The sequence below is a fragment of the Heliangelus exortis genome, chromosome 1 (assembly GCF_036169615.1).
Source record: "Heliangelus exortis chromosome 1, bHelExo1.hap1, whole genome shotgun sequence".
NCBI lineage: Eukaryota > Metazoa > Chordata > Aves > Apodiformes > Trochilidae > Heliangelus > Heliangelus exortis.
In genome coordinates, this window is record NC_092422.1 from 51,604,588 (window position 1) to 51,630,248 (window position 25,661).

General features: G+C 38.6%; 2 protein-coding genes across 2 annotated transcripts in view; one reads left to right on the forward strand and one right to left on the reverse strand.

Annotated features, from left to right (window-relative positions):
* UBAC2 (UBA domain containing 2) overlaps positions 1 to 25,661 on the forward strand; it is a 94,081-nt gene that overhangs the window by 26,451 nt on the left and 41,969 nt on the right. The window lies entirely within an intron of this gene.
* On the reverse strand, positions 14,176 to 20,901 carry LOC139795414 (G-protein coupled receptor 183-like). Its single transcript, XM_071742381.1, has 2 exons — positions 20,793 to 20,901; positions 14,176 to 15,431 (listed from the first exon to the last, which is right to left on the reverse strand). The coding sequence occupies exons 1-2, from the start codon at positions 20,831 to 20,833 to the stop codon at positions 14,276 to 14,278; spliced, it is 1,197 nt and encodes a 398-aa protein (XP_071598482.1). The 5' UTR covers positions 20,834 to 20,901; the 3' UTR covers positions 14,176 to 14,275.

Consider the following 25,661-nt stretch of genomic DNA (forward strand, 5'->3'; position numbering starts at 1 on the left):
GAGGTGGTTGACTCTTCATCCCTGGAGACATTTAAAAAGCGACTCGATGTGGCACTCAGTGCCATGGTCTAGTGACTGTGGCGGTAGTTGTTCAAGGGTTGGACTCGATGATCTCTGAGGTCCCTTCCAACCCAGCCAATTCTATGATTCTATGATTCTATTGCACTCATTTGCTTGTAACAGCTCTGTGGTGATATGAGCCACAAAATCCATAGCACTTACCTACAGAGCAAAAATGAGAAGGAATGCAAAGCTTGTTTTGAATGAGGTGCAGTGGAGGAAGGAAGGGTCATAAAGGTGGCAGGATGTTGGATACCTCTGTATCCCTTCTTTTAGATTTGACAGCATATGGAGTATATATATAGTAACTATATATAGTAACTATACCAGCAGCCCATGGCTTGCAGTGCTCATTGCTGGCTAGAGTTTCCAGGCTAAGGGGGCCTGAGCTGTTAGAATTACTGGGTGAGTGCTTGGCATCCCATCTTTTAGTAGTGATCCCGGATCTGGCTTTGGTTTACAAGCCCTGACAGTTCCTACCCCAATGCTTATACTGCCCCGTGCTGAGAACTCTGACATTTGGAAATGAGGCTTAGCCAGCAATAAGAGTTTGGTGAAACGTGGAATGACCTCTGCTGTGTTGAAGATTAATTACTGGATCAATACTGCCATCTACGGATCTTTTGCTAGCATAGCAACAGATCTTGGGAACAGCAGAGCAGGGCTGTGACAAGGTCATTCCTTTTTACACCTTTAGCCACTTGTGCAGGAAAACTGATTATGAAGAGTGCAAACCATTGAGATACCCCCACAGAAGGGTGATACTGCACGGAGAGGGAGTTTTGATCATTCCTGTAGTTGCAGAACAGAAAATTCTGTTTTTGCTCAGGGACTTACATTTCATACAGGCCTAACACTTGCACTTCTTTTTGAACAAAAGATGTAATTCTGAGAATGAGTTGCAAGCAAAGACTTCCTTACTGATTATAGTCCGAATTTACCCTGAAAAAGAGAAGAATTTAAAGACATCTCGTGGGGCAAGGAGCAGGACTGGAAAGAAAATTTGCTATTTGCCATTCTCCTTCTGACTTTATTATGTAACACAAGCATATAAAAGAAAACTAAAAATTAAGCAACTGTATATGTTTAAAGCCACCCACATCTTCATTTTGGTTTTTTTGTCTGGTGCATCTCCATTGGAAAAAAAACCCAAACACAATGGCAACTTGCTTTCCACAGTGCTTCATTTTTATGAAGGAGTGGGTGGTTGTGTTCTAAAAGTTTTATGATTAAATTATTTCATTAAATGAAGCAATGCCTTCTTTCCCATGTGGGAATAGGGAGACTCCTTTTTAGCTTGATGGTTGACCCTTGAAGATTATTTTCAGTCTACACAGGAATGATCAACTCTGAGAAAATCAGCTTTGCTTTCTGTTATTATTGGCAGCTTTGTTTTTTTCCCCTCCTTCTCTTCCTCTTTCAGGAAGTAGCAACACCTTGTTTATTCCTCATGTTCAACCATAGTAAAGGAAGACAGGGATGTGGAAGTCCCTTTGGAATTTAAAAGGAAATCCTGCATCTAATTGTAGACATCTGTGCCAAACAGTTTTCTACAAATTACAGTTTTGGCTATTGTTTGCACACTGGCATACTGTCATGGATGTCCCATGTTATTTGACCTGAAGGAAAATAATCTTGAAGTAGTCATTACCTCCTAGAAACATCAGCTGTCTCACATCTGTAGAAGTTATGCTCTGAGCATGGATTGCTATAGCATGTTTGTTTCCAGGATCTGGTATCGTTTCATACAAGGGACGAATTATCCCCCTCCATCATGGAATGAAAGATCCCCATTCCAATGAGGGTTTACATATCTCTCTTCCTCTCCTCATAATTGTAGGGCAGCTAATGACTTGATTGGGGTGGGGGAAAAGGATAATTCTTCAAAGCAGTTGGACATGTTATTAGTATGAGGAGATACTGTGTCTGTCTTCTTTGAAAAATAAATAGTGGATGGTTGCTCTCTTAGGACAGAAAGGGAATAAACTGAGTTACCTCACAAAGGAGGTCTTGCAATGACTGATGCTTTAAAGAAGCATCAAGAGCTCTTCTTGATTCATCAAAGTAATGGACAGAAATTGATTCCATAAGTTCAGTGGTTTTCTGAGAGGGCATAGTTGTATGAGTGAAATTTTAAAAAGCAAATAGGCATGAGGCAGAGGTCTGTATAGTTAATAATAAAAAAAAGAAGGTTGCTTCACAAAATAAATATTAGAACATCTTTTTCAGAATTAAAGGACTTCACAGACTTTCTATATAAATAACAAGTTTTTTTTTGTATCAGTTGTTTAAAACTTCCTCTTTGCTTTTATTTTATGCTTACTGAATAATCTTCTTTTGTTTAGTCATCACTTTGCTTCACACACCTTTCTCCACAGTTGTAAAAAAGGATTATATAGTGGTCTTAATGGGGAAGTGTTTTCTGCAAAGAAATCACTTCTCTGCTACAGCTTTTCTATTTTGTTTCTGTTTTGTCATGAACAAGCTAAACAATTTCCTGCCAGCAACTTGGGCCTTAGCATACTTTTTCTTTAGAAAAAGAAAAGATGAGCTACAGATACAGTTCAAAAGGAGGTGTTAATAATGGCTTAACAAAAAACTCCAAAAAGAAATGCATGGAAAATGTTTTCATTTTCAAATATTGTAAAGTAAGCCAAACTGTGTGGAAAAAATGAACATTAAAACCTCTCTTTACTAGTCCTTAGCCTTTGAATACAAGTGTATGGTGTGTGTTACAATGTACTAGTTATAAAGTGGTAAGTTACTAGAAGGGATTTGGGTTTTTAATCTTTTTTATAACCAAGAGGTTGAACGTACTTTAAAAATAGTTCAGCAGAAAAATAATTAATAATATTTCCTGTTGAAGAGGTCTGATGGGTAGCCAATTACTAAATTATTCTACAGATTTGCATTCAAAATCTTGAACAGCGGATATGTGAGTCACATTTCAGTAGTTAGTTCCAACTTATTGTCTCTTCTATGAAAATAGGTCATAATAAATTAGGCAAAAATAGCTGACATGCTTTGCAGCATAGGTCATCATAAACTGCCATTCTTTGCTCTGCCAAGCTTTATGCCAAATACAAATCCTCATAAAAGATCATTGTTTAGTGCTTGAACCAGAGCAGTGAGGAGCTGAGATTGAGAACCCTCTGCAACCCATCACATAATGGGGTTGTGCCCTTGTGTTGCTTAGGTGTGGATGGGATGTTTTATGTGGTGTATGGGATCAGGACAGAGGGGAGAAGCAAGGTGCAGGAACATGAGAACTCATAGCTCAGTGATGGATCAGAGGGCAGAAGCTGATAGGAAAGGCTGAAGCTCTAATTCACCTGTGGTGCGCACCTCTTCCTCCCCAGCACAGGCAGTTGTCACACAGTCAAACTTGTCTGTGCAAGTGGTTTTGGGAGGTTGATGCTACCCTGTGCCTCTCTCTGCATTTCCTGTACACCAGAAATGTGAAACTGGTGAAGTTACAGGAGCCGTAAGTTCAGGGGGAACTTGCAAGCTTTCTGACAGAGTAAGAATGGCTATGAAACAAATCATGTTCAAAAGCAAATGAAATCATAACTCTTTGCAATCAGGTAACATACCAGGGTCCATGATCACTACCTTTTATGTCTTTTCTCTAAGGCAAGAAGTTTTAAAAATGAAAATATTAGATACAGAGTTAAAAGTCAGTCCCCATTGCAAGTTGGACCATTCCCAGTCAATATAAGGTTCCACTTTAAGGTTATGTGTGTCTCAAAGGCCTCTTGAAGTAAGTCCCTATCTTAAATGAAATTGTCCACTTTTCTTGGTTCAGTAGAGTGTCTCACTGTAAATGGCAGTTACCGGAATAAGGGACAAAAACCTTGTGTCTTGAGTTTTCCACTCTGTGAACCAGACATGCAACAGTTTCAGACTAGGTGGGCCAGATGATCCTGTTGTCCATCAATCCTGCACTCATCCAGACAGGGATACCTGACAGTACCATGGGGCAATACTCAGATATGAACAGTGACACACCACCCTCTTGCTTTTTCTAGGGGGATGTAAATCATTTGGTGGAACTTCTTTTACTTAGTGGAAAGTTTATCAGTGGGATTTTGAGTACTTAAGTCAGATGTGTCGTGAGCAGGAAAACTGAGGTGATGTCTCAGAGCTGTTTTAAATATTTTCCTCTGTTCTGGAGCCAGTCAAACATGAGGCTGTCTTTTCCAGTTTTCTGATGATACAGAGAGATTGGACAGGACTTAGATTCATTAGTTGTGATGGTGCCACTCCATCTGAGAGGCATCTTTCATTTGGGACTGTCTCAGTTAACAATGTGGTAACACAAATTCTGCTTCTTTGCTTTTTGGCTTGGGGATAGCTTTTGGGATTGCTAAAGCACATCCACTAAACCCTGTTAAGAAATTTAAGAAATGGTCAAGAAGAAGCACTCTCTTGCATTTCTTAAACGAACTGTTTTTCTCTGCAGTGTGAGACAAAGTAGCTTTCTGTGGTTTAATAGGTTGTTTTTTTTTGTTTTTTTTTTAAGCTTATGTGCTGTGCACATTAAAGAAAATAGTGTTGGTTCTATGAAGGGATATTCAGCAGTAATCTCTGTCCATTTTCCTGTGAAGAGCTTTTATGTCACTTGTCACCATGAGTTTTATCAAGGGCTTGATCAGAGAGGTGGTTTTGTTTGTTCATTTTGCTTTCACTTAATCATCCTTTTCCATAATGAGACATTAATTAGATGCTGTCTTTCCTCACACTACAGCTCTTTCAACCTGTGATCACCCTATCTTTTCATCTTTTGATGAATATAGTGTTTTACTAGCGTTATGCTCTGCCAGAAGTGTGAAAGAAGATTCTAGTCCATGTTGCTGAAGCAGTATAACATCCTGTGCTTTCCATCTTTCCTTTTTAAGATTCACCTCAGAATTCATACCAGATTCCTGCATCACTTGGCAGAAAACCAGCCTGTTGTTGTTTCATCTAAACTTAGGCATCTTTGTATCTCCTGTGTGTCCAGCACACTTCTTATATATTTATAAAGGTCTTTCAGGAGTGTTTCTTGTTTCACTCCTTCCACAGTTCAACCAACAAGAGGAGCAGAGAGTCAGGAATCCACCTTACTGTATTCTTAAGCTTAAGTCTTGGCCCATAAGGTCTTCAGTTTTACACTTCCAGAGTATAAATGAATAATCTCATCCCCAAAATAATCTTGGGTCAAGTCTGTGCATCAGTGAACTCAGATGAAGTAATTTCTGCTTAAAATAGTAGAGATTGCAGATTAGGCAGAAGACCTTAACCTCTGAACTGGCATTCTCCACAGTTTATCATACTGTGATATACTGACATATTACCTTTCTGTAATAAGAGATCAAAAGGTCATTACCAGCCAAAAGCTGTGCCCTATACAAAGCTGTGCCATCTGAGATATCAGACTATAATAAAAAATGAATGCCACACACACAGTTGGGTAATGTTATTTCAGAGGATGAAATGTGGTTGAATGTTTCTGGAAACAAGGTAAACCTGGAACCTTTGAGGAGGTTTCCCTGAGTTGAGCTGCCCCTTTCAAATACAGCATACTGTGTGGCATTTGTAATTGGAGACTGTCATCACTCACACTGTTTTTAATTGCTTTTATTGAGTTGAAAGTACCAAGCATGTAATGATTAGAGATCTGTGAACTAAGTGTAATTATTCACATTGGAAATGTGGTTTTATTTAAGAGGAGAGAAACTGGTCTGCCCTGCAACAGGATAAATCTCTGCAGCCAGTACTCTGTAACCACTTTATGGAGGTAAACACTACATGTGTCTTTGCCAGCTTGGCTGAATGGTGCCAACTGTCTTAACCCTTTTCAAAGACAAATGAGCTATAATTGGATTTCTGTACTGGATAATTTTAAACAGCTATTAGAAGCAACAGTAATTGTTATGAAGAAACCCCACAATAGATGTATTAGTATGAGACATGTCATCAATCTCAATGTTTTAGTATTTGTCTGTCAGAATCGGGGTAGCAGATTAAACTGGAACATGCTTTGATGTGGTCATTCCCATTTTTCATATTAACTGTGAGTGAACAGAAATGATAATGAAGTTTGGGTTGAGTTGGGGGGTAGGGGAAAAGGAACTAGCAAGACTAACTTTGTACCAACATTGTGAACCCTTAAAAATTAAAAGAATAGGAAATATAAATTGTTTACTATCTTTTATAATTCTACAAAACTTTTAAAGATAAAAATAGACACTATTTTTGTCTGCAATAATATACTCTTGAAAATAAAATAATTTAAAATTTCAGTCAGAAATTGTTATTCCATAGAGCCAGTTTCACTAGGATGGAAGTGGATATTAAGAGTGGAAAATGTTCATTTCAACAGTATTTTAATGGCTCTCTTTGTAATCTTCATTCCTGTTGCAAAATATTAAAAAGTTAAAACTGAAACCAAATGGAGAGAGAAAATTGTGATGTTGCTCACAGTATTTAATTTGTTTGGTGTTAACCACAGGCCAGCAAGTGTATTTTGGGAAGCACAGATAAGAGTACTCAAGTAATAAAATCTAAGCTTTGAAATTAAAGAAATTTTTATTTCCCCATTTTTGAACAAATACAACACCAGTTTATTTCACTTCTAAGGTATTTGTGGCTTTATTGACACAAGTGTTTAAGCTTTTATGTGTGAAGCACAGAAATCACTACACATGGTTAGCCATTTTTCCCAAGTTAATGTAGCTTTAATTGGTTGATATATTTTTGTGTTTGTTGCCATCAGAAACACCCTGGATGGATACCCAGGCTGGATTTTTTTCAAATTCATGTTTGAATTCCTTGCTTTCTTACAGCCACTGCTTGATTATAGTTCTTCTCAGACAGAGCACTGCTTGATTCTCTCACAGATATTAGGATAACTCACTGTTACGTTCTCTGTGACTAGTAATATGCTTGCATTTTTTTTCTTTGACAAAGCCTTATTATTAATTTGCCCACTTTCATTCTGCTCATAAAAAATCCTTAGTTTTTTTTAACTTAGTCACTTTTTTAAGAAGTTATTACTTTAAGGGATACATTTTGGAGAAAAAGAATTATTACTTGTCTTCTGTCCTACTGTTGTTGGTGGTTGGAAAAGGTAAATACCAAGGGGACAGTTCTTTCTGGATTCCAATGAGAACAGCACAAACACTTGCAAAGCAGGTAACTATTTATTGATAGCCCAGAAAAGCCTCTAACTGGTTAGGAAATGTTGCATCTGTTCCAGTGCTGGGAACCCCTAACACTTCTGTGGCATTAGCTTGAGCTTGAGCTTTGATCAGGGACAACACATGGAGCAGATTCTGTCCATGGTGAGGTTCACCAGCTCTGAGATCACTGGTATTCCTCCAGAGCCTTGCTCACAGTACAGGATCATCAGTCACTGGCAGAATCAAGCTGGCAGTAAGGACTTAGCTTTTAAGACTCCCTTGGACAAGTTAATTAATAAAGTTGCAGTCCCCAAACTGTTGCGTATAATAATTCACACAGATGAGACAACACACTATATAATTAAGATTAAATGTGCACTGACTACACATTGAGTAATTATGTACTGACTGTGCATACATTGATTAATAATACTATTAATTAGATATTCCTTGATTAAGTAGAGGTCATACAGTATCCATGATACAGAAGGGTACACCTCTGTTAGTGGCTATGTGGGTCACTGTCACTTCACAGAGTAGTCATCCACCAGTGGCTAAGACAGTAGTTAAAGATCATTATTGATAAGGTTACTTCTGCAATCACAAACATTTTTGTTCAAAGTTCTGTGGATTTCCTGCTATCTTATGGATTGCTGTATCTATGGACTTCTGTGCTTCATCTCTTCCTGTCCAACGGGAGACAATAATCTATCACTTTTACTTCTTGACAGAATTGCTGTAACTTTCCGTACTTCAAAATTGTGATATCAAGGTTCCATCAAGTTCTTAGCTCCTTAGTAGCAGCAGCTGCTAATAATCTGGCTGCTTTGTAGGCTGGTAAGTTGAGAATAATCAGTTTTCAGCATCTCTATATTTAAAGTAGGCTGCCTCGGGGTGCCTTCTGTTAACCACAACTTCCCTCGAAAGTTACATGCCACAGGAAGGATGAAACTGCTAAGTCTAGCTTATTAGAGGGAGGGACACAGCTCTCCTTGTGCATGGTATAACACAATGTATATTTTTCTGGAAGGAATAGGATAACCACAAATGTTACTGCCTTCAGAACAGGTGCAGAACTTGCTTTTTCAGTTTAGCCATTTGCACAACATCTGACACAACTGGGGAAAAGAAAAGAGGAAGAGAAGGCACTCCTATTTTTGCACTGAGAACAAATGAATGCAGTTTTCCAAAAGAAACCTAGGCCATGTCTTGACCTTTCCTTATTTCAGGAGGTTGCTAATGAGAACATTTTGATGGAAGCTTTGATAGAGTACAACCCTGGAAGTTCTTCAAGTTCAACATTTGCTAGTTTTACTGCAAGGCCATTGAGTTTCATGTCATGGCCGTGTTTAACTTAAAGTTTTGGCCAAATTTCCTAGTCATAGAAGGATGCAGATTGAAAGGAGCCCCGGGAGACCTTGTTGTCCAACCCTGGCAGTGCCCATTTAATCAAGGTTGTGCCAGTCAAGGTTTAAGCACCTCTATGAGTCGCGATTTCATGGGCTTTCAGTGCAACCTTGCCCATTGTCTGACTGATCTCATAATGAAAAAATGCATCCTGGATGTTTAGCTGTTCCTTGCTGCAGGTTGTGCCTGTTAGTGGATGTTGCTGTCTTTTCTGTACCCCTCCCCATTAGGCAGTGGAAGATAACAGCAACTCATTCCCTCCATCTTCCCTCTCCAGGATGAATTTGGCTCTCAGCCTCTCCTTCTGTGGAAGCCCCTTCATTGTTTTTGGTGGCCCTCTGCTGGACCAGTATGTCAGTATCTTTCTTGTAATGGGAAGCCCAAAATGGGATACAGGACTCTAGGTGTGATCTCACAAGTACAGAATGGAGATCTGTACTTCTCCTGTACAGGTCACTTCTGACATTGTTTTGAACACGGTCCCATACATGTTTAGCCATGAAGTCACACTACTGACTCATCTTTAACTTGTTGTCCACCAAGCACCCAGACCATTTTTTGCCAACCTGGATTCTAGCCAGGTGGTGCCCAGCCTGTGCTGTTGTTCCATCGTGGATGCAGGACTTTCCATTTCACTTGCTGAACTTCAAGAGGTTTCTGTGAGCCAATTTTTCCAGGCTGTGGAGGTCCTGTGCTCGTCATTGTGTCTGAGCAAGGTTATCCAAATTTGGCAGTCACAAGGCAAGATTCTAGCTTTGATACTTACTGTTGTGCTAATGGTAGGAAAGGTAGATCAGTATGCTGTTCACTTCCCAGTGAACAGACATACTCAGTTCTCTTCTGCCACCCAGCTTGAACACAGTTGGATCTTTCTTCTTTCTTTGCACTTGCCTTCCATCCTTCCCCTGGCATTTGGATGAAGTGGTGAACAACTTTGAGTTGACTGTTCATAGGAAAAGGGACCAAATTACCTGAAGGAAGGGGATTTGTTGCAGGTCTTTATAATAATGAGTAATGTGGACAGGGTAAACAGGGAGCTGTATTCACTCATTTCTATTACAAGAAGCTGGGGACTTCAAATGAAACTATCAGCTGTCACAAGCTAAATAAAATGGCTCCAGATACCATGGGTAGTTATGCTGTGGAACTTCTTGCTGCAAGATGCTTTGGGCACAGACATTTTTATGTAAGTTCAGAAAGGATCCAGGCAGACTGATGGAAGAAAAATTGATTGAGGACTGTCATGTGCAAAGATGAGACATCTGCCTCAGGAAATCTAAAGTTGGGCATTGCAGGAAGCCAAGACAGTATTCCGAAGGGGAAAAAAAAATGAGGAAATACTTCTGAGCATTTACTAGGCAAACAGCAGTTCTTCTGGTTTTTTTTTCAGAAGAAGGTTGCAGCTTGACTGAATTAATTCCATTCACATAGCCTTGGTTTGCAGGGTGCAACCAAACCAAGACTGTCTTAGGAAATATTTCACTCAGATGAATTTGGTGTTTTTCTATCAATTCTTGATATCTGTTGACCTTGTCTGTATTGAGCCAACACAGTGGGATGCTGCTAAGATACAAACTTTAGTTTGTCTTGAGTTTTCCCCCTGCTCTGTACCACAGATGTGGAGATAGAAGAGACAGATTACATAGGTGCTTGTCAGTTTCCCCAAAACTGATTGTGTAAAACAAAGCTGCTTCTCCTCAGCTGCACTGTTTTTCTTTTGTGGCAGGCTCTCCCTTTGTTTTCTTGGAGTCTATTAATTTCTTGCTTACCTGAAAGCTTTTGAGTTTCAGAACAATGTTAGTCTTTAATGCAATATCTGTTGAAAAAACCCAAAACCTTCTATTTTTTTTTCTTTATAATAATAAGCTTGCTGGTTTAAGAGAAGTAATGAACCACCTCCAAACATCATGTCATTTGTGGTGTCATGTTTACCACTCCAGACAGTTGCTGAAAATTACCAAGATGCTTACAGGTTCCTCATCTACATAGCATTTGGGGCCACAGCAAAAAGAGTCAGGTAGCAATGTGTGGAGGATGTTGGGCAATACCTGTCCTCTTCTGTTGAGACTCTAAGCCACAGGAGATTGTGTTCTTCATCTACACACTTTTAAGTTAGACTTCAGTATCTTCAAGCCCATGGTGGCTGAGGGAACCTGTCTGTGCACGTACGTTAGTAGTCCTTAGTTTTGCATTCTCAGCAAAAGAAAAGGTGAAGGCATGAAATGGTCTTTCTCTGAAAAGGTCTGTCTTTTTTGGGATTTTTCCTATGGTGCACTTCCACTTGGTTAGAGTTCAACAGCAGGTGTCAATACAACTTTCTTTTCTGGACTTGGACAGAGACTGCCAAAATATGTACCATTTGACTCCTGCCATCATTTTTGTTTCTGTGTGCTCAGTCACGTTCCCTACCAGATAAGATTTGAGAGAGATGTCAGCATCTGACACGTGGTCTGGTTGGTGTCCTCCTAGCAGCCGCCTTAGCTCTGCACCCAGAAGTGTGGAATTTAAAGTTTTTCTGAAGTTTTGTCACAGGTTTTAAGATCTTGGCTGGACTTCATCCTCCAACTAGAAACCCAGTTTGTGTCAAGAACTTCAGTCAAATCCTCATACTGAGCAGGCAATTTGAGTATCCTGCTAGTTGTCAATGTTTTTATTTATTTGTGAAAAAAGTGAGTGAGCCTCAAAACTGTATGACCATTTCCCAGCCTTTCATGTAGAAGGGGGCATTTCCCAGAATGTATCAAAAGTGTCTGACAAAGCAAAAGCTCATTTTCTTTTGTGAAGCTCATCCAGTTTCAGCCATGTGCTGTAGGGCATGGCATGCTCATGTCTTTTAAGACAGACACATCTGGGATGGAGAAGAAAACAGATACCTGTTATAGCTTGATCCCTTTGATTCATGTCTGTTGGCATGCAGGAGGAGAAGGACCTGAGGTGTCTCACTACAGTGACTGCTGTCATAAAAATACTCCAGTACTGGTGGGAATAGTACCAGCAGGATAAATGTGTAATGGCATCTTGAAGAAAACCAGTTGTTTGAGTAAGTTTTCAGTATTATTGCTCTCCCTTGTAACCATCTTTCTGGTCATGGTCACCAGCCCCACAGTACTGCTGGTAAAAGAAACAGGACAGATTCCCAGAGCACAGTGTCCCAGGCCAACTGGAACCACAACCTTTGCTTTCAGCAGTTTCAGATAAGTGCCCAAAAAGGAGGCTCCTTCTTGATGGGAGCGTACACAAGCGGACAGTGGGTGCTGATGGGTGGTGGGTGAGCTGCCACAGCTGTCAGTTGTCACTGCCTGTCTGTCTGTCTGTGCCTTTAGGACTCCTGTCTGCAAGATGAGCTTGTCCTACCTTGTAAAGGTTTTTATTTTATTGGTTTCTTCAGCATTTGAGAAATACTAAAATAAGAAGGAAAAAGTAGCTTTTCTCAAACCTGTATCTAACTGGAACTCTATGGCTTATTAGCACAAAAGTGGCATTTTGATGAAAAGCTAGCTGTTTGAGAACATTAAGGTGATTTAAAAACAAAGTCTAAATTTGAAAACAACAGAATCTCTAACATGAGAAAGCAGGGATAGAGAAAGATTTTCAGTACAGATCTTCACTTTGTTTTCACTTAGAAGACAATGTGTATCTGCATAATCTAGTGCTACAATGTATATTTTACATCAATTTTATGGACAAATATAAAAAGACTTCTGGCCTCGAGGGTTTTATAGCCACAGTTAAATGAAACATATCAAAAGAAAAAAACGTAGGCATTAGTACAATAAAATGAGCTTGTACTGTTGCGATGATAATATATATGTTTTATTTCTACATCTAGGTATTCATGAGGGCTCTGTCTATGGTTTAATCAGATTGTCATTTGCTTACTCCAACAGAAACAATTAAATAATATTTTTAAATACTTTATTTAAAAAGCTGACAAGAACAGAACTGCTATAGCATACAAAATTAAGTAGAACTTCTGTTAAAAATTATTTTTCTTACTCCATTTTCCTGTAGCTGCATAGTGTCTTTTTTAATTAGAAATTCAATTCTGACAATCTTAAGGGTCATTAAATATAGGGTCTTCTGCATTTTCTTTCTCATAGGAAAGTAATGGTTAATTTGATGTTTCTGTGCTGCTGTTCAGATATCACCCTTCCATGTTTGTAGGTAGACAGAGGTCAGCATGTGAAAAAGGAAAAAACTGCAAAGATGACAAATGTAACTGTGTTTGTCTGACTCCAGTACAACCTCAGTGCCAGAACTCTACAGCTGCAATAAATAACATTTATTCTGACATCTGGCATAGCTTTTACCAGTAATTATCAGGCACTCTTTAATTTTCCATTTCCATCACACCCTTGTGGTACAATTACCAAGTTGTGCTGGCAGGTAAAGGCATATTCATAAGATAGAAGACAAAAGAAAAGACAGAGGAGCCAGGAATAAAGTAGGGAAGGAAACTGACACAAACAAGGGCACGACAGCAGGAACTCAGGGCTTGCATCCTGGATACTCAACAGGTATTGAGCTGATTCCAGCAGGATGTGTTTAAGTCATTTGGTCTGGGTTTTGGCCCCATTTCCATGTGCCCAAAGGGATCCCAAATATGCTGGATGAAGGCACAATGTGAAAGCTTGTTCTTTCACAGCTGATCCTGCTGTTCTCATTTATTGATCTCTCTCATCAACAGTTTTTAAAAATAGGTGGCCATCTTACAGCATCAGAATTAACCCATTGAATAACTTTTCAGCGACTTCAACTGTGAACGTTTATTCCTTTTTCTGAAACATCTGTATTGGGTCCATGTGTAACTTAAGAAGTTCTGAAGAGCCCTGTATCAGTGCTCTTTTAACTGTAATGGTACAGTTTTCATATTACAATCTCCTGCTTCAGTGTATCATTTGTGTTTATAAATAATATATGTACAACTATAGTAAAGACTCTTTACAATACAGACTAGAAAGAAAGGTTCTCCTTTAGGAAAAGGAGTAGAGAGATAATACACCTTGCAAAGATGAGTAATTTAGTATATGGGAGGGTTCTGTGTTCATCAAAACCAAACAGTTCATTAACTTTCCATGTACTGCATTTCCATCCCATAATGTTATCTGTGTGAATTGTCCAGTAAGACATTTGAGTTCCAAACAATATAAAATACAGTTTTACCTTCAAAGGACTGTAGACTGCACTTGTGGCAGTCAAATGTTAATATGAATTCTCCATTTTATCTGAAAGTCAGGTTCCTCTGCTTGTGTGTCCTGGCTTACTAAACCATTGCTGTAGTTGGAACTCAGCTAAAGATCTCAGAATTTTCAGATGTTCTCATTGTGGTCAGTCTGAATTGTAAGCTTGGTTTTTTTGTTTAATACTTTCTCAGACACCCGGTTGAACTGTGAATCAAATCTTTGCTTGAGTTAAAAACATCCAGACATATATGTACATGTGGAGTGGAATTTGAACATTCACAATGGTGCGTATTTCCTGGAAAAAGTCATGAGAACAGTCAAAATGATACAGCTAGGAAATGGTAATGAATTTTCCTGCTGTCCTGTGACAATTCTTTTTCAGTCTGATCACAGTCCTTGGTTTCCTGATATCCTGAGAAACGAAACTTTAAATAGCTGCTCTACAGGGAGCACTGAGACTTTTTACTGTGGACCCTGGATTTTTAAGCTTAGTTCACTGCCGTGTACTACAGACAATTTTTCAGGTAGCTTTCCATTGGAATGTTTTGCAAGTACTGTCATTTGTGTTTCCCCCACATCCCGGGAGCTTTCTTCGTGATGTGACCTGACAGCACTTGAAATAGATACGCTCACTTGTCGTCTCAGTATTTTCATTACAGTTCTCTTGTATCCTTTGCATGCAAAGAAATAGATGAAAGGATCTAGGCAGCAGTTAAAATTCATCAGAAATACGGTATAATGGAGCGACTTCTGGAAAATTTTCGTTTCAGTGCACGAGGGCTCACTCTGAAGCTTCTTAATCATGTGTTGTATGATTGCAACGTGGTAAGGGGTAAAGCAGATGATGAACACTATGATGACAAAAACTATTGTATTGATGGCTTTTTTGTTTATCCCTGATTTTTCAGTCAGTGGATTTTCCTTGGCTGTTTGAAAAAGTTTACAGCTAATTTGAGAGTAACAATATAGTATAATCCCCAAGGGAATAAGGTACCCGATGAAACAGGCAGCAAGAAGTATGAGTGGTAGATGTGCTATTTTTTCAAAGTTTGGATACTCCATACACGTAGTCCTCTCTTTTTCTTCCTGGGACATGGGTTGTATAAGTAATGGGAAAGTCTGACTAAATACAAGAAACCAGATAAAGACACAAATGCCCTTGGCATATTTAATCCTTCTGATCTTGTACCGGAAAGGGTGGACAACAGCGAAAAACCTGTCAATGCTCAAACATGTCATGAAGTTCACACCTGCATAGGTGTTGATATAGAACAAGAGAGCAGTTATTCGACATAATGCTTCTCCAAAGGGCCAGTCAAACCCCAGGGCATAGTAGGCTATCCTTGTTGGCAGGGCAATGCAGAACAGGAGATCAGAGAAGACAAGGTTTGTTGAATAGAGGGTGGTGGAGTTGATCTTCTTTCTGTGTTTGAAAATGACAGTGAGGGCGATGGCATTTCCAAGCACCCCGAGAATTAAGATGGAGCTGTAGAAGACAGACAGGAGGATCCGTGCTGTGTCTTTGTGCTCATACAAGTCACAGGTGGAGCTGTTTGTCTGTGAAGCTATGGAAGGGTCCATCTCTGTAACCACTGCTGTTGCAGGAAGCTCAGTAGACCTAAGGTGAAAAAACAAACAAACAAACCAAAAAAAAAAATCTACATTTATTTTTGTAATAAATGTAGATAAACTTCTTCTGCATGACAATTCCACCCTCTGTTGCAAAAAGCAAGACTGTCAAAAACTGAAATGAAACTTAGTTATGGTGAAATAGTCTTCAAGCCTCCCTCCAAAAACAAACAAAAATGATGCCTCTTTTTGTCTTCTTATCCCAGTTCCTTCTCTCCCCCCAAAAAATTGGGTGAGGCAAAAAAAATAAACTAGGGATGCAATATATTTGGAAAGTGAAATTCATAGGTGGTCAGGAGGTGGAGACTGTTAAAAACAATCTGAGAAGGAAAAGGAGTCTGAAAACACCACAGGATGAAGTCCCCAAGGGCCAGACAAGCAGACAAAATCTTTTAAATGTGTTTCAGGTAAATTTTTGGGAGTCTTTGTTCCTAGCAATTCATGGTGTGATGATTTAACTTGTTGAGAGAAAACAAGTTGGTTTTTTTTTTTCTGGGTTCTTATCATATTGTCATTCTAATGGTCCAGCTTGTTTAACACTAGTTTTAAGAACTGGCTTTTGGAATCTAGTTCAAATATTGTTGCATATATAAATTCTTAATACTATGACTAAAGTCACTTAGCTGCAAAAGATAGATAACCCAGCTAAAACATTTTACATATTATCAGTTTAGTAGATTATAGAAACTGTTTGACCAGTGTCAGGAGTAGCTTGGAAGAGCAGCCAAGTGGCTGTGATTTGGGAGACTATAAATCTAATGATTCATTAGAATTTCAGAAATGAAACACTCCCCATCCTTTTGATAGCCCTTCCACTGCACAGTACTTCTTAGGTGTGTTGTTATTTGGCAGTTGCATAGTGTAAGCACAAATGTCAGAAAGGGTGAAGGATCCAATGTTACTCCTTGAGCAACTGTTCTGTAAAATGATGCCTCCTGGAGGCACCATTTATGGATTAAAGCAGCAGTCAAACCAAGATTGCTTCTGCTAAAATGCAGAATATTATCTGGAGATAAAAGCTGTTGTAACCTGATTTTTAAATCTGTCTGGTACCTTTAATTAAAATCTCTGGGTCATTTCAGAGGATCTACGTTTACACACACAATATGTACAAACAACTGTAGCCTGTTGTACCTTAAAAAAGGCTTTCTAGAAAATACCTCTCAATATTAAGGGGTTTAAGCTCACATTTTAGAAAGTATTCATTATTCTTTTGTTAACCTGTGAAAGCATTAAAAGGTTAGTATATTTTTTCATGTTTTAAAGGAGATTGTCCAACTTACTCCAGGTTGTTCACAATTAATGTACCTTTTGTACATATACTGTATTCTAGCCAGACTAATGAGAATAATGGCTAGCTCAGCAGGGCTGTGTGAGATTCTCTGTAAACCTGCAGATAGGGGATGATGTGGATTAAAACACCTAAATTAGTTATATTACATACGTTTAGGGAAGAAATTTAGCATCCAGATAGCATATTAAATCTATATTTGCTCTGTTGCACAGGCAGTTAGGAAAGCCAGGTGAGTGATTTCTGACTGACAGACATACAGTGTTCTGATTCTGTGGTACCTGTGGAGTATGTACCTGGTGTCAGGAGGTGGGAATACTGCAGTCAGGTTTGAATGTCAAATCTCAAATGGGAGCTTTGTGGTTTGGGTAAGGGACTTAAACTGGTAAACAGCAACTCCAGCTGTAGTGCAGATTTAAGAATTCTGTACTCTAATATTAGTTAATTCCATATAATTTACAGTACCTTGGTGTTAGAGTGTTAAATGATCAAGTAATACAGTAGTTAATACCCTTAGGATAGTTCTGGTATATTTTCCAACTGTTTTGTCTTTTTTCTTATAGAAGCATGTAGGTTGGCTCTTGTTTTACATAAGTGTAACAGGCTGCTTTTTTCAGAAACCAATATGGGTCTTGGTATGCACCTGGATGAGAGTCAGTGAATTTCTGGGATTTTTTTGTTCTCCTATTTAAATGCTTCTGGTTACTATTTCACAGCCCCATCTACTTTCTACTCATCTCTTCCCTGAAATTAGGTAAAGCAATTGCTTAAACATATGTAAGGAAGAATAACCTTAAGATTTATGAAAAACAATTGTATTGCAGTGATGAGCTATAGCATTTTTAACTGCATAATTTTAATTTTCACTGTAAAGTTGTAGAAATTTTGATTCATAAATAATATTCAGACTTGTCATGTCCATTCCTTGGTCTTTCTAGAAATGTTTGTAAAATAAAAAATATCTATTATACAAACATGCTGGACTGTTTAGGAAAGATTCTATAATATCTGTGATTATTTTGTTGTGATTATTTTTTTTTTAAACAAAAATAGAATTCCATAAAAGGCATGTTACCTGATTTTGTGCTATGAAGTTGGATCTCTAATGTAATAGATTTAATCTAGAACTTACTGCTCAAAATAGGATGTTCACCTTCATGTAGAGCCATGGCTATATTGAGGAGTCCCAGCTGAGACAGAGTTTGTGTCTTCCCATGGCACTGGCAGGGATATACATGAGGAGCAGGTCCATGGCTGGGCAAACTGGCAACAACCACATGAGAAGAAAGCTGTAGGAGTACAGCTCATGTGCCTCCCAGGGCAGTGTGCATGAACACTAAGCTTGGGTCTTTGACAGAGGGTGTCGGTCTTGGATGGTGAAAGGTTCTTCTTGGTGCTCTGTTACCTCCTGCTTTTGCTGAAGGAGCACCATCTGTCTTCTCAGGGCACAAGTAAAAGGCTTTAACTCTTTATTGTAATCTGTGATCTGTCTGTCTCTCTTTGTAATTTTCCTTCTTTGGAGTTTAAGAATTAAACTAATTAAATTCTTGGAAAGGCATGGCAGATCATTAGAAATATCTCTCCTGACTCTATACATAGTATGGTTTAGTCACTTTGAGATGGACAATATCTCTATAACAAACAGGACTGGGGAATCGTGTTGTTTATGAATGCATAAAGATTATAAATGATTTAAAAGGAATGATCAGGAAAGAGCCTTCTCTTTCCCTGCAATGCCTGACCTGAGGATTTACTGAGCTCACCATCCCCTATAGGTGTAAGCTGTGTAAGTCTTAGAGAGTTTAAGAACAGTAGAAGATGAGAAATACATAGTGCTGTGGTTATGTAGGTTTAATTTCTTAATATCTAAAATTGGTTTTGATTTACCAGTCATATTTACTGTTCGAATTTCTAATATACTAGGCAAGTGATCTTCATTGTGGAGTGTTTTCTCTGTTTGAACAAAAGACTTGATTCACCTTAGTTATGTAGGTTAAAAAGTATGTTTGCTAAGTTGCATAATTGAATGCTTTATTAATATATAAAGAACATATACCTAAGGTCCATATATCTAAGTGTATCTAGTGGCAGCTTGAGAGCTACAAGTGTTTTAATGAAAGCTGAGGCAAGAAGCAGGTGTGTCCTAAAGCTTCTTGTTTCTTTCTAATACTTCAACACTCATACACTTCTAGTGCTTTATGTTAATTTGCCTTTTTTCAAAAGCTGTTGAATTCTGTGTCTCAAATGACAATGAACAGGCCTAATGACCTGGAGACTGAGTCTTTAGGTCACAACCCGCAGCTAATTTTTGGTGAGATAAATTTCCAGGTTAGTGCTTTTTTTATTCTTCCTTGGTATAGACCCAGATTTGTTGCAGTACTAAAGCCAGATTTGTAAACCACACATCAGAGAATCCCAAGTATGCATTTAATGAATGAAGTTGTCTTATTGATGGTTATAAAGAATTATAACATTCTTTAGGTGCTTAAAAGAATTTTCTGATGCACACCATGTGCAATCGTTATGGTTCTGGTTTTATCTATTACAATGATTTTGCAAAATTGTATGACAGTTAAATTTGGCTCTCAAAAGTAACAGAAGCTGTGGTTAGTGAAATAGAAGTCGAATTGTGATGCTGCACAACTAGTTAAAGAAAAAGTGGAAGTAATTTGAAGTGTATAGGCTTTGCTCTTATCTGTTGGATCTCTCCTTCCAAATGTGAGCCGGCATATGAAAAGTGTGAGAAATACGTAGTGTAAGTCATCTCTGATGTTAATGTGAAGAGTCGTGCTGATGTTGAGATGATTAACCTCCTTTAAGTATACTAAAATACAGCAAATAAAATAAAAACCTTAGCCACTGACAATTATGTTTCTGCAAGCAGGAAGAAAAAAGGGTCAAATAACAATTTGAATTTTAGTACTAGAAAGCATGCACAGCTTTAATATACAGGGGTTTTTTCTGGGTGATGCAGAATCTGTACAGGTACGGTCATTGATTTTAGGAAATACAACTTCAGAACCCCATCTTAAACTAACTTTTCATTACATATATACATATTCCTCAATCTTCCAAACAGAAAGGGATGAGAGTAGAACTCTTTAAAGACTTGCTAGGTAAGTTTTCAGTTCCCTTGTCTCTTTAGGAGAAGCCACGAGAATGTTAGACAGACCTCTTGTATGCTGTGCTTAAAGGCATACACACTGTTTTTCAAGGTAAATGATAGTTGAGTTTACAGTCTGTTGAACAGCCTGCCTTGTTTTTCAGTATAATAGGAAAAATCCTTTTTGTTTGGGAATATTTATAGCAATTGTATTACTTGTGATATTTCTTTAGCTTTGTGGCATGAAGATCGTTAATAAGGAAGAGCATGTTTGGTGATTGTTATTCAGAAGAATAATTCCTTCTAAAAACTTTGAAAGACGTGCATGTGATAAGGTAAAAGAGGAATTAGCTCATATAACTTTGAATTCTTACAAAAATTGTGTTGCAGTATTTAGATGAGAGAAGAGTAACTCAGGAGTTCTTGAGCTGTTTCATAGACAAGGATTGCATGTAATAGAGCAGGCTATGCATTTACAACCTTAGTACATATTTGTTTTAAGTTTCCTTCCTATTAAAGGATTCTGTGAGGTTCAGTGAATGACCTAGCAACTGTGGTTCTTCCCTTACTAGTTGTAGAGTAGATATTTTTGTAATGGTGTAGTTTAAATCACTGTTGCTAATAAAGTTGTCTATACTAATATAGTATCAAATGTTTCCTTTTGACTGTCAAAAGGCTGTATTTTTAAAAAAAAGGACTTGAAATAACTTGTTGATTCTGTGAGTCAGCGGATCGTTGAAGTAAAAATTAATTTGCAGCATATTAATACTTGAACATAAAATATCACTTGATTTCTTCATGAACCTTGTCTCTCCCATCTAAAGATCATTTATCCTTCCTACCATGTGAAAATACTCAGTATAATGCAAAAAAAAAATAAAAATCTTTTTGAAATAGTTTGCTGTGCTGCTCAGAGGTAAAAGAGTTATAAAAAGTTAATGCTTTTCTGTACTTACATGTCTGTAGCTTTGTGGATCCTCTGAGCAGTTAAGGGCATTAGCAGGGTGGCTTGACTGTGAAAGTTCAGCCTTGCACATTGTTTTCAAGAGTGATTACGTGAGTCTCTTTTGTGGGAGGGGTAGGTTTTTTCAAGTGCTTAAAAAAAAAACCCCGCTTGTTTGTATGCTGGTTCTGATTTGCTGCCTAGTGTTTTATGGGATGTGAAAGCATCTATTTTTAATCCTTTTACAATTAGTATTTTCAAAGAGAGTCGTTAGAAACAGCCCTTCCACCTCCATCCTGAAGTTACGCACTGCCTGACATTCATAGAAGGGACTTTACCCAGAGGTTTACTTGCTTAATTGTTGGCCAGCTAAAATCCCTGTGTGAAAGGCTTTGTTTATATGCCTTTTGCATTTAAAAATATATTAAATTTGGAACAAAGAGCTGTGAAATCAGGACACACTTTAAAACTGCTTCTCACTGATCAGATCTGGCACAGCACAAAACCTCAGAATTGAGGCATACTGAGATGCTGTGTAAAAACAGACCTCTCAACAGCCTGTGTACATTCCCAGTACTGTACTAGTATCATAATGATAAGGTTTAACAGAAATGCCCTTTGAGAATATATGAGGGAGTTGAAGAACTCTGCTGGTTTGAGATACAAATGAGGATGTGTGACTTTGTAAGTTGTTTATTGCATTTTGAACAAAGAGGATAGTAATAATCAAAATAACAGTCATCATAATTAATACACATGTACAGTAAATAAATTAAAGTAAGAAGCTTTTAAAACACAAACCTGATTCCTCTAAAATCATATTGATAAGAATGGGTGACTGGGAAATAGGAAAGGAATGATATGTCAAATTGTGAGGTACCCCCTTTTCACCGGGAACAACCTTGTTTCTTGGTAAAGAACATTTCTGATCTAAGAATTAAATTGTATGTTTGTTAAGAGGGTTTTGGAGATCAGAGATAGATGGAAAATCCCATCATTTGCTGCTTGGAGAGCTGTTTAAGGGTTACGTGGGATTTTCCCCAAAACTCCTACTGATTGTTCATGACTGCAAAGGACTGTTTCTCTTTAGAGTGACCTCATTTAGTGGTCTGATTTTAGAGAACGTGCAAGTCGTCATGGTGATGCTGTTTTTGGTGAGTCCAACCCATACAGAAGGTAGAATGCTTTTTTGGGGATATGTTAGGGCTGTGTTCACAGCACAAGATTTTGCTGATGTTGCATGTTGGAGGTGTGCAGCTATCATGTCCATCTCATCAGAATGCCTAAAGTAAATACAGATCTAGAGACAAAGTTAAACTTTACTAAATATACCTTGTCTTATAGGAAATGTTTTTACAACAGCAGAATGAAGAGCCTTGTGAGCCACATTTGTGCCTACTTGGAGTGTTTAGTTGGCACTATACACTGATTTTTCTAGTGCTGAACTCAGTGCAGACATAGCTTTGTTGCCCAGATGCCAGGGGGCTGAAAGGGTCAATCTGGGGCTTTCAGGTCCTGAGTTTCTATGGGGTATTTATCTTCTGACACCAGATTCAGAAAGTCTTTGAGTGAATTTACTCGTCTTATTCTAGATTTTTTCCCTTTTTGTTTTTGAATAATTTTTAAATTCAGCTTCATCACAAAGTAGAAGCTCTTTAAATGAAGTCATGAAATTGCACAGGGAACTTGCTTCATATGTACACAAAGTAATACTGCAATGTGGTTCCCTGCCCAACAGCAAAAATATGTAGAAAAGGGAAATTTTGAGATACACGTGCTCAAAGGCTGACTTTAGTACCACAGGTTTGTATTAAAGGAAGTGTTTATTTCAAAATAGTGTTTCCATTGTAAAATAATGTGCTTCCTGCTCCAGTCTGATAAAATGCTGCTTTTCTTTGGCTAAGATACATTATTAGATTGTAGCCTTTGAGTGACACTGGCATGTGTTAGCTACTAAGCCAGCCTGGCATGATGTGATACTAACTGCTTAAGCTGAATGATACAGGTTGCATTCTTTCACTCACTATTTATCCTTCTATATACTTGGTTTTTGTTTTTTGGGGTTTTTTTTTTCTGTTCTTAGATATTTTTATTGTTTCTCCAATATCTGTTTGACTGTCCCAAGTTTTGAACATTTACACCAAGAAACCAGTATGTTTGGTTTTACTATCTGTGTACAAAAGCTTATTGTTTTGCTTTTGGCATGCAGGGAAGTAACACCTAAATTAATATACTAATTTTTTACTTTCAGAGATGATGACATCAAAGCAGCACAGTTAATATTTTGACCAGTGTTATGTTGCTTGTGATTATTTTCTGTCTGCTTACTTAGTCCCTATTTGTCACAGTTTAACGCCAGACTGGCAATTAACTGAATGAGAGATGCCCTCTATTAATCCTCCTCACCTCTCTGATAGAGAAAAGAGAGAAAATAAGGGAGAGAGACTCACAGGGTGGAAATTAAACTACACAGCTTTAATGAGGCAGTAATGATAAAAAGAAAAAATTAATTAAATATTACAAATATTTACAAATAATTACAAATACAACAGAAAAACGATACCAAGTTCCTCCTGCCTTTCCCCCAGTAACTCTCACATCACCACCGAGGCTGCAGGGCAGCCCTGGGAAAGTCCAGGCTGGACTCCTGGGGTCAGCAGCAGTTGGGAGCTGGAGGCAGGAACACACAGATTCAGGCTGGCACGGGTCAGGACCACAGGAACACAAATGGGTGGAATCCTCCCAGGATACTGAAATGAACAGGAACAGGAGAAGGAGGGAGAAGAGAAAGGCAAAGGGTGAAGGTGAGAGGGGGTTTGATCCTCGTGATACCTCAAATTCATACCGAGTATGACACATATGGGATAGAATACTCTGGTCCATTTTGGTCATTTCTCTTGTCTACTTCTCCCTAAAGGAGGGTTGCAGGTGTGACCCCTTTACTCCCTTTCTCTTTCCAGCACATAAGATGTTCCTCAGAACCGAGCAGTGTCCTTGGCTCTGCACACCAGTCTCTATCAGTAACTATAAACATCGAGTGTTATCAGTCCTAGAAACAGACACTGACTGAGAAACTTGCTGTTAATTTCAACAAGTGCAGCTACTTATGCAGCTGTAGACAAGACAGAAATTTCACTCTATCCTGACAGAAACCAGGACTCTATTCTATTTGGGCAGTTTAAAATGGTACTGGATTTAGTTTTACAATTCTCTGTCTAGAGACTTACTATACAAGATAAGAACTGACTTCTGAGTTACAAAGGATGTTTATGGATCAGCCAGAAAGTTAACTCAGCCAGACTGTTTATTAACTACAAAACTGCCTTTTCTTCCAAAATAATTTTTTTTTTTTTTTTTTGGTGGGGGAGACAGTTCAGGTGTCTAGAACTAACCTGTAGCTTAATCCTGTGTTTTTTTGTGGACAGACATGATTTCTCAAGTGACTTGAGTTAGAGGAACAGTAAATGATGACTCACCAGTGAGTCAGGGTAACTTTGCAGAGACCAAGTAACATGTGTTAGGTCAATCTAGATGAAGAAGAAACTAAGCAACTTGAGACACTAGATATTTGAATACAGATACTAGACATTTCAATTTCAGTACCTCCTTAACAAAATACTGTGCTATCTATATGCTTCCAATGTTTCCTCCTGTCTCCATATGCTTTCTGCCTACCTCCAGTGTCTGTGCCAGACTTAGCCAAATGTAGGACTCATTGGAAGTCTCTGTCTCTTAGAAAGGTTCTGTGTCCTCTCTCTTGCTGAACTCTAGCTTTGGTTTGGTTAATATGATCAGTCATGGAAGCAAAGCTGCCCAGTAAGCTGTCACCGTCAGTCCCTTGCTGCAGACATCTGATACAGAGCAGAAACTGTCAGGGGGTAAAGCACAGGTAATTAGCACTGTAACACCTAATTGACATTAATAACTTACCAGTTAAGCATAAATAGTTGTCCCTATGATACTCTACACAGTTGTGGCACAGGATTGGGCCAGCCATGCCTATACAGACTCATCTGTTTCATCTGTATCCCCATAGTTTGGCCTTCTCAGCAACACCAGTGTCGTGGTTTAACCCCAGTCAGCAATCAAGTATCATTGATTGCTGCTTGCTTGAGCTGCTTGCTTGCTTATTTCCTTCTTGGTGAGATGGGACAGAGACTCAGAGCAGTGAAAGTGAGAAAACCTGTGGGTTGAGATAAAGACAGTTTAATAGGTAAAGCAAAATCTGCACAGGCAAGCAAAGCAAAACAAGGAATTCACTCATTTCTTCCCATCAGCAGGCAGGTGTTCAGTCATCTCCAGGAAAGCTGAGCTCCACCATGTGTTAACAGTGACATGGGAAGGCAAACACCATCACTCTGAACACTTCCTCCTTCTTTCCCCAGGTTTATACACTGAGCACATCCTCATATGGTCAGGGATGTCCCTTTGACTGTCCCAGCTCTGTCCCCTCCCAGCTCTTTGTGCACCCCAGACTGCTCTGTGGTGGGGTGAGAAGCAGGAAAGGCCTCAACACTGTACCAGCACTGCTCAGCAAAACCCAAAACATCTCTGCATTATCAGTGCTGTTTTCCACACAAATCCAAACCACAGCCCTGTACCAGCTACAATGGAGAAAATTTACTCTGTCCCAGCCAAAATCAGCACAGGCAGCATGCTAATTAATTATATATTAAGTAAAGGACAGGGGCCCAGGTGTTGTCAACCAGGCCAGTTTTTGCCTATCGTGGTCCTCTCAAACCAGGACAGGCCTTGATTAAAAATAAAACCATAAATGAATAATAATGCTGAATCGTTCTTTAGTGGTCTGCAGTAATTGGTTGCCTGAGGGCAGTATATTGTGGATGCCTAACTGAAGAACTTTTGCATTATGTATTGCTCT

Coding starts and splice junctions, on each gene's coding strand:
- LOC139795414 (XM_071742381.1), bottom strand. CDS start 20,833: ATGCCCTTAACTGCTCAGAGGATCCACAAAGCTACAGACAT. Junction 15,432..20,792: donor ATCCACAAAGCTACAGACAT/GTAAGTACAGAA, acceptor TTTTCACCTTAG/GTCTACTGAGCTTCCTGCAA.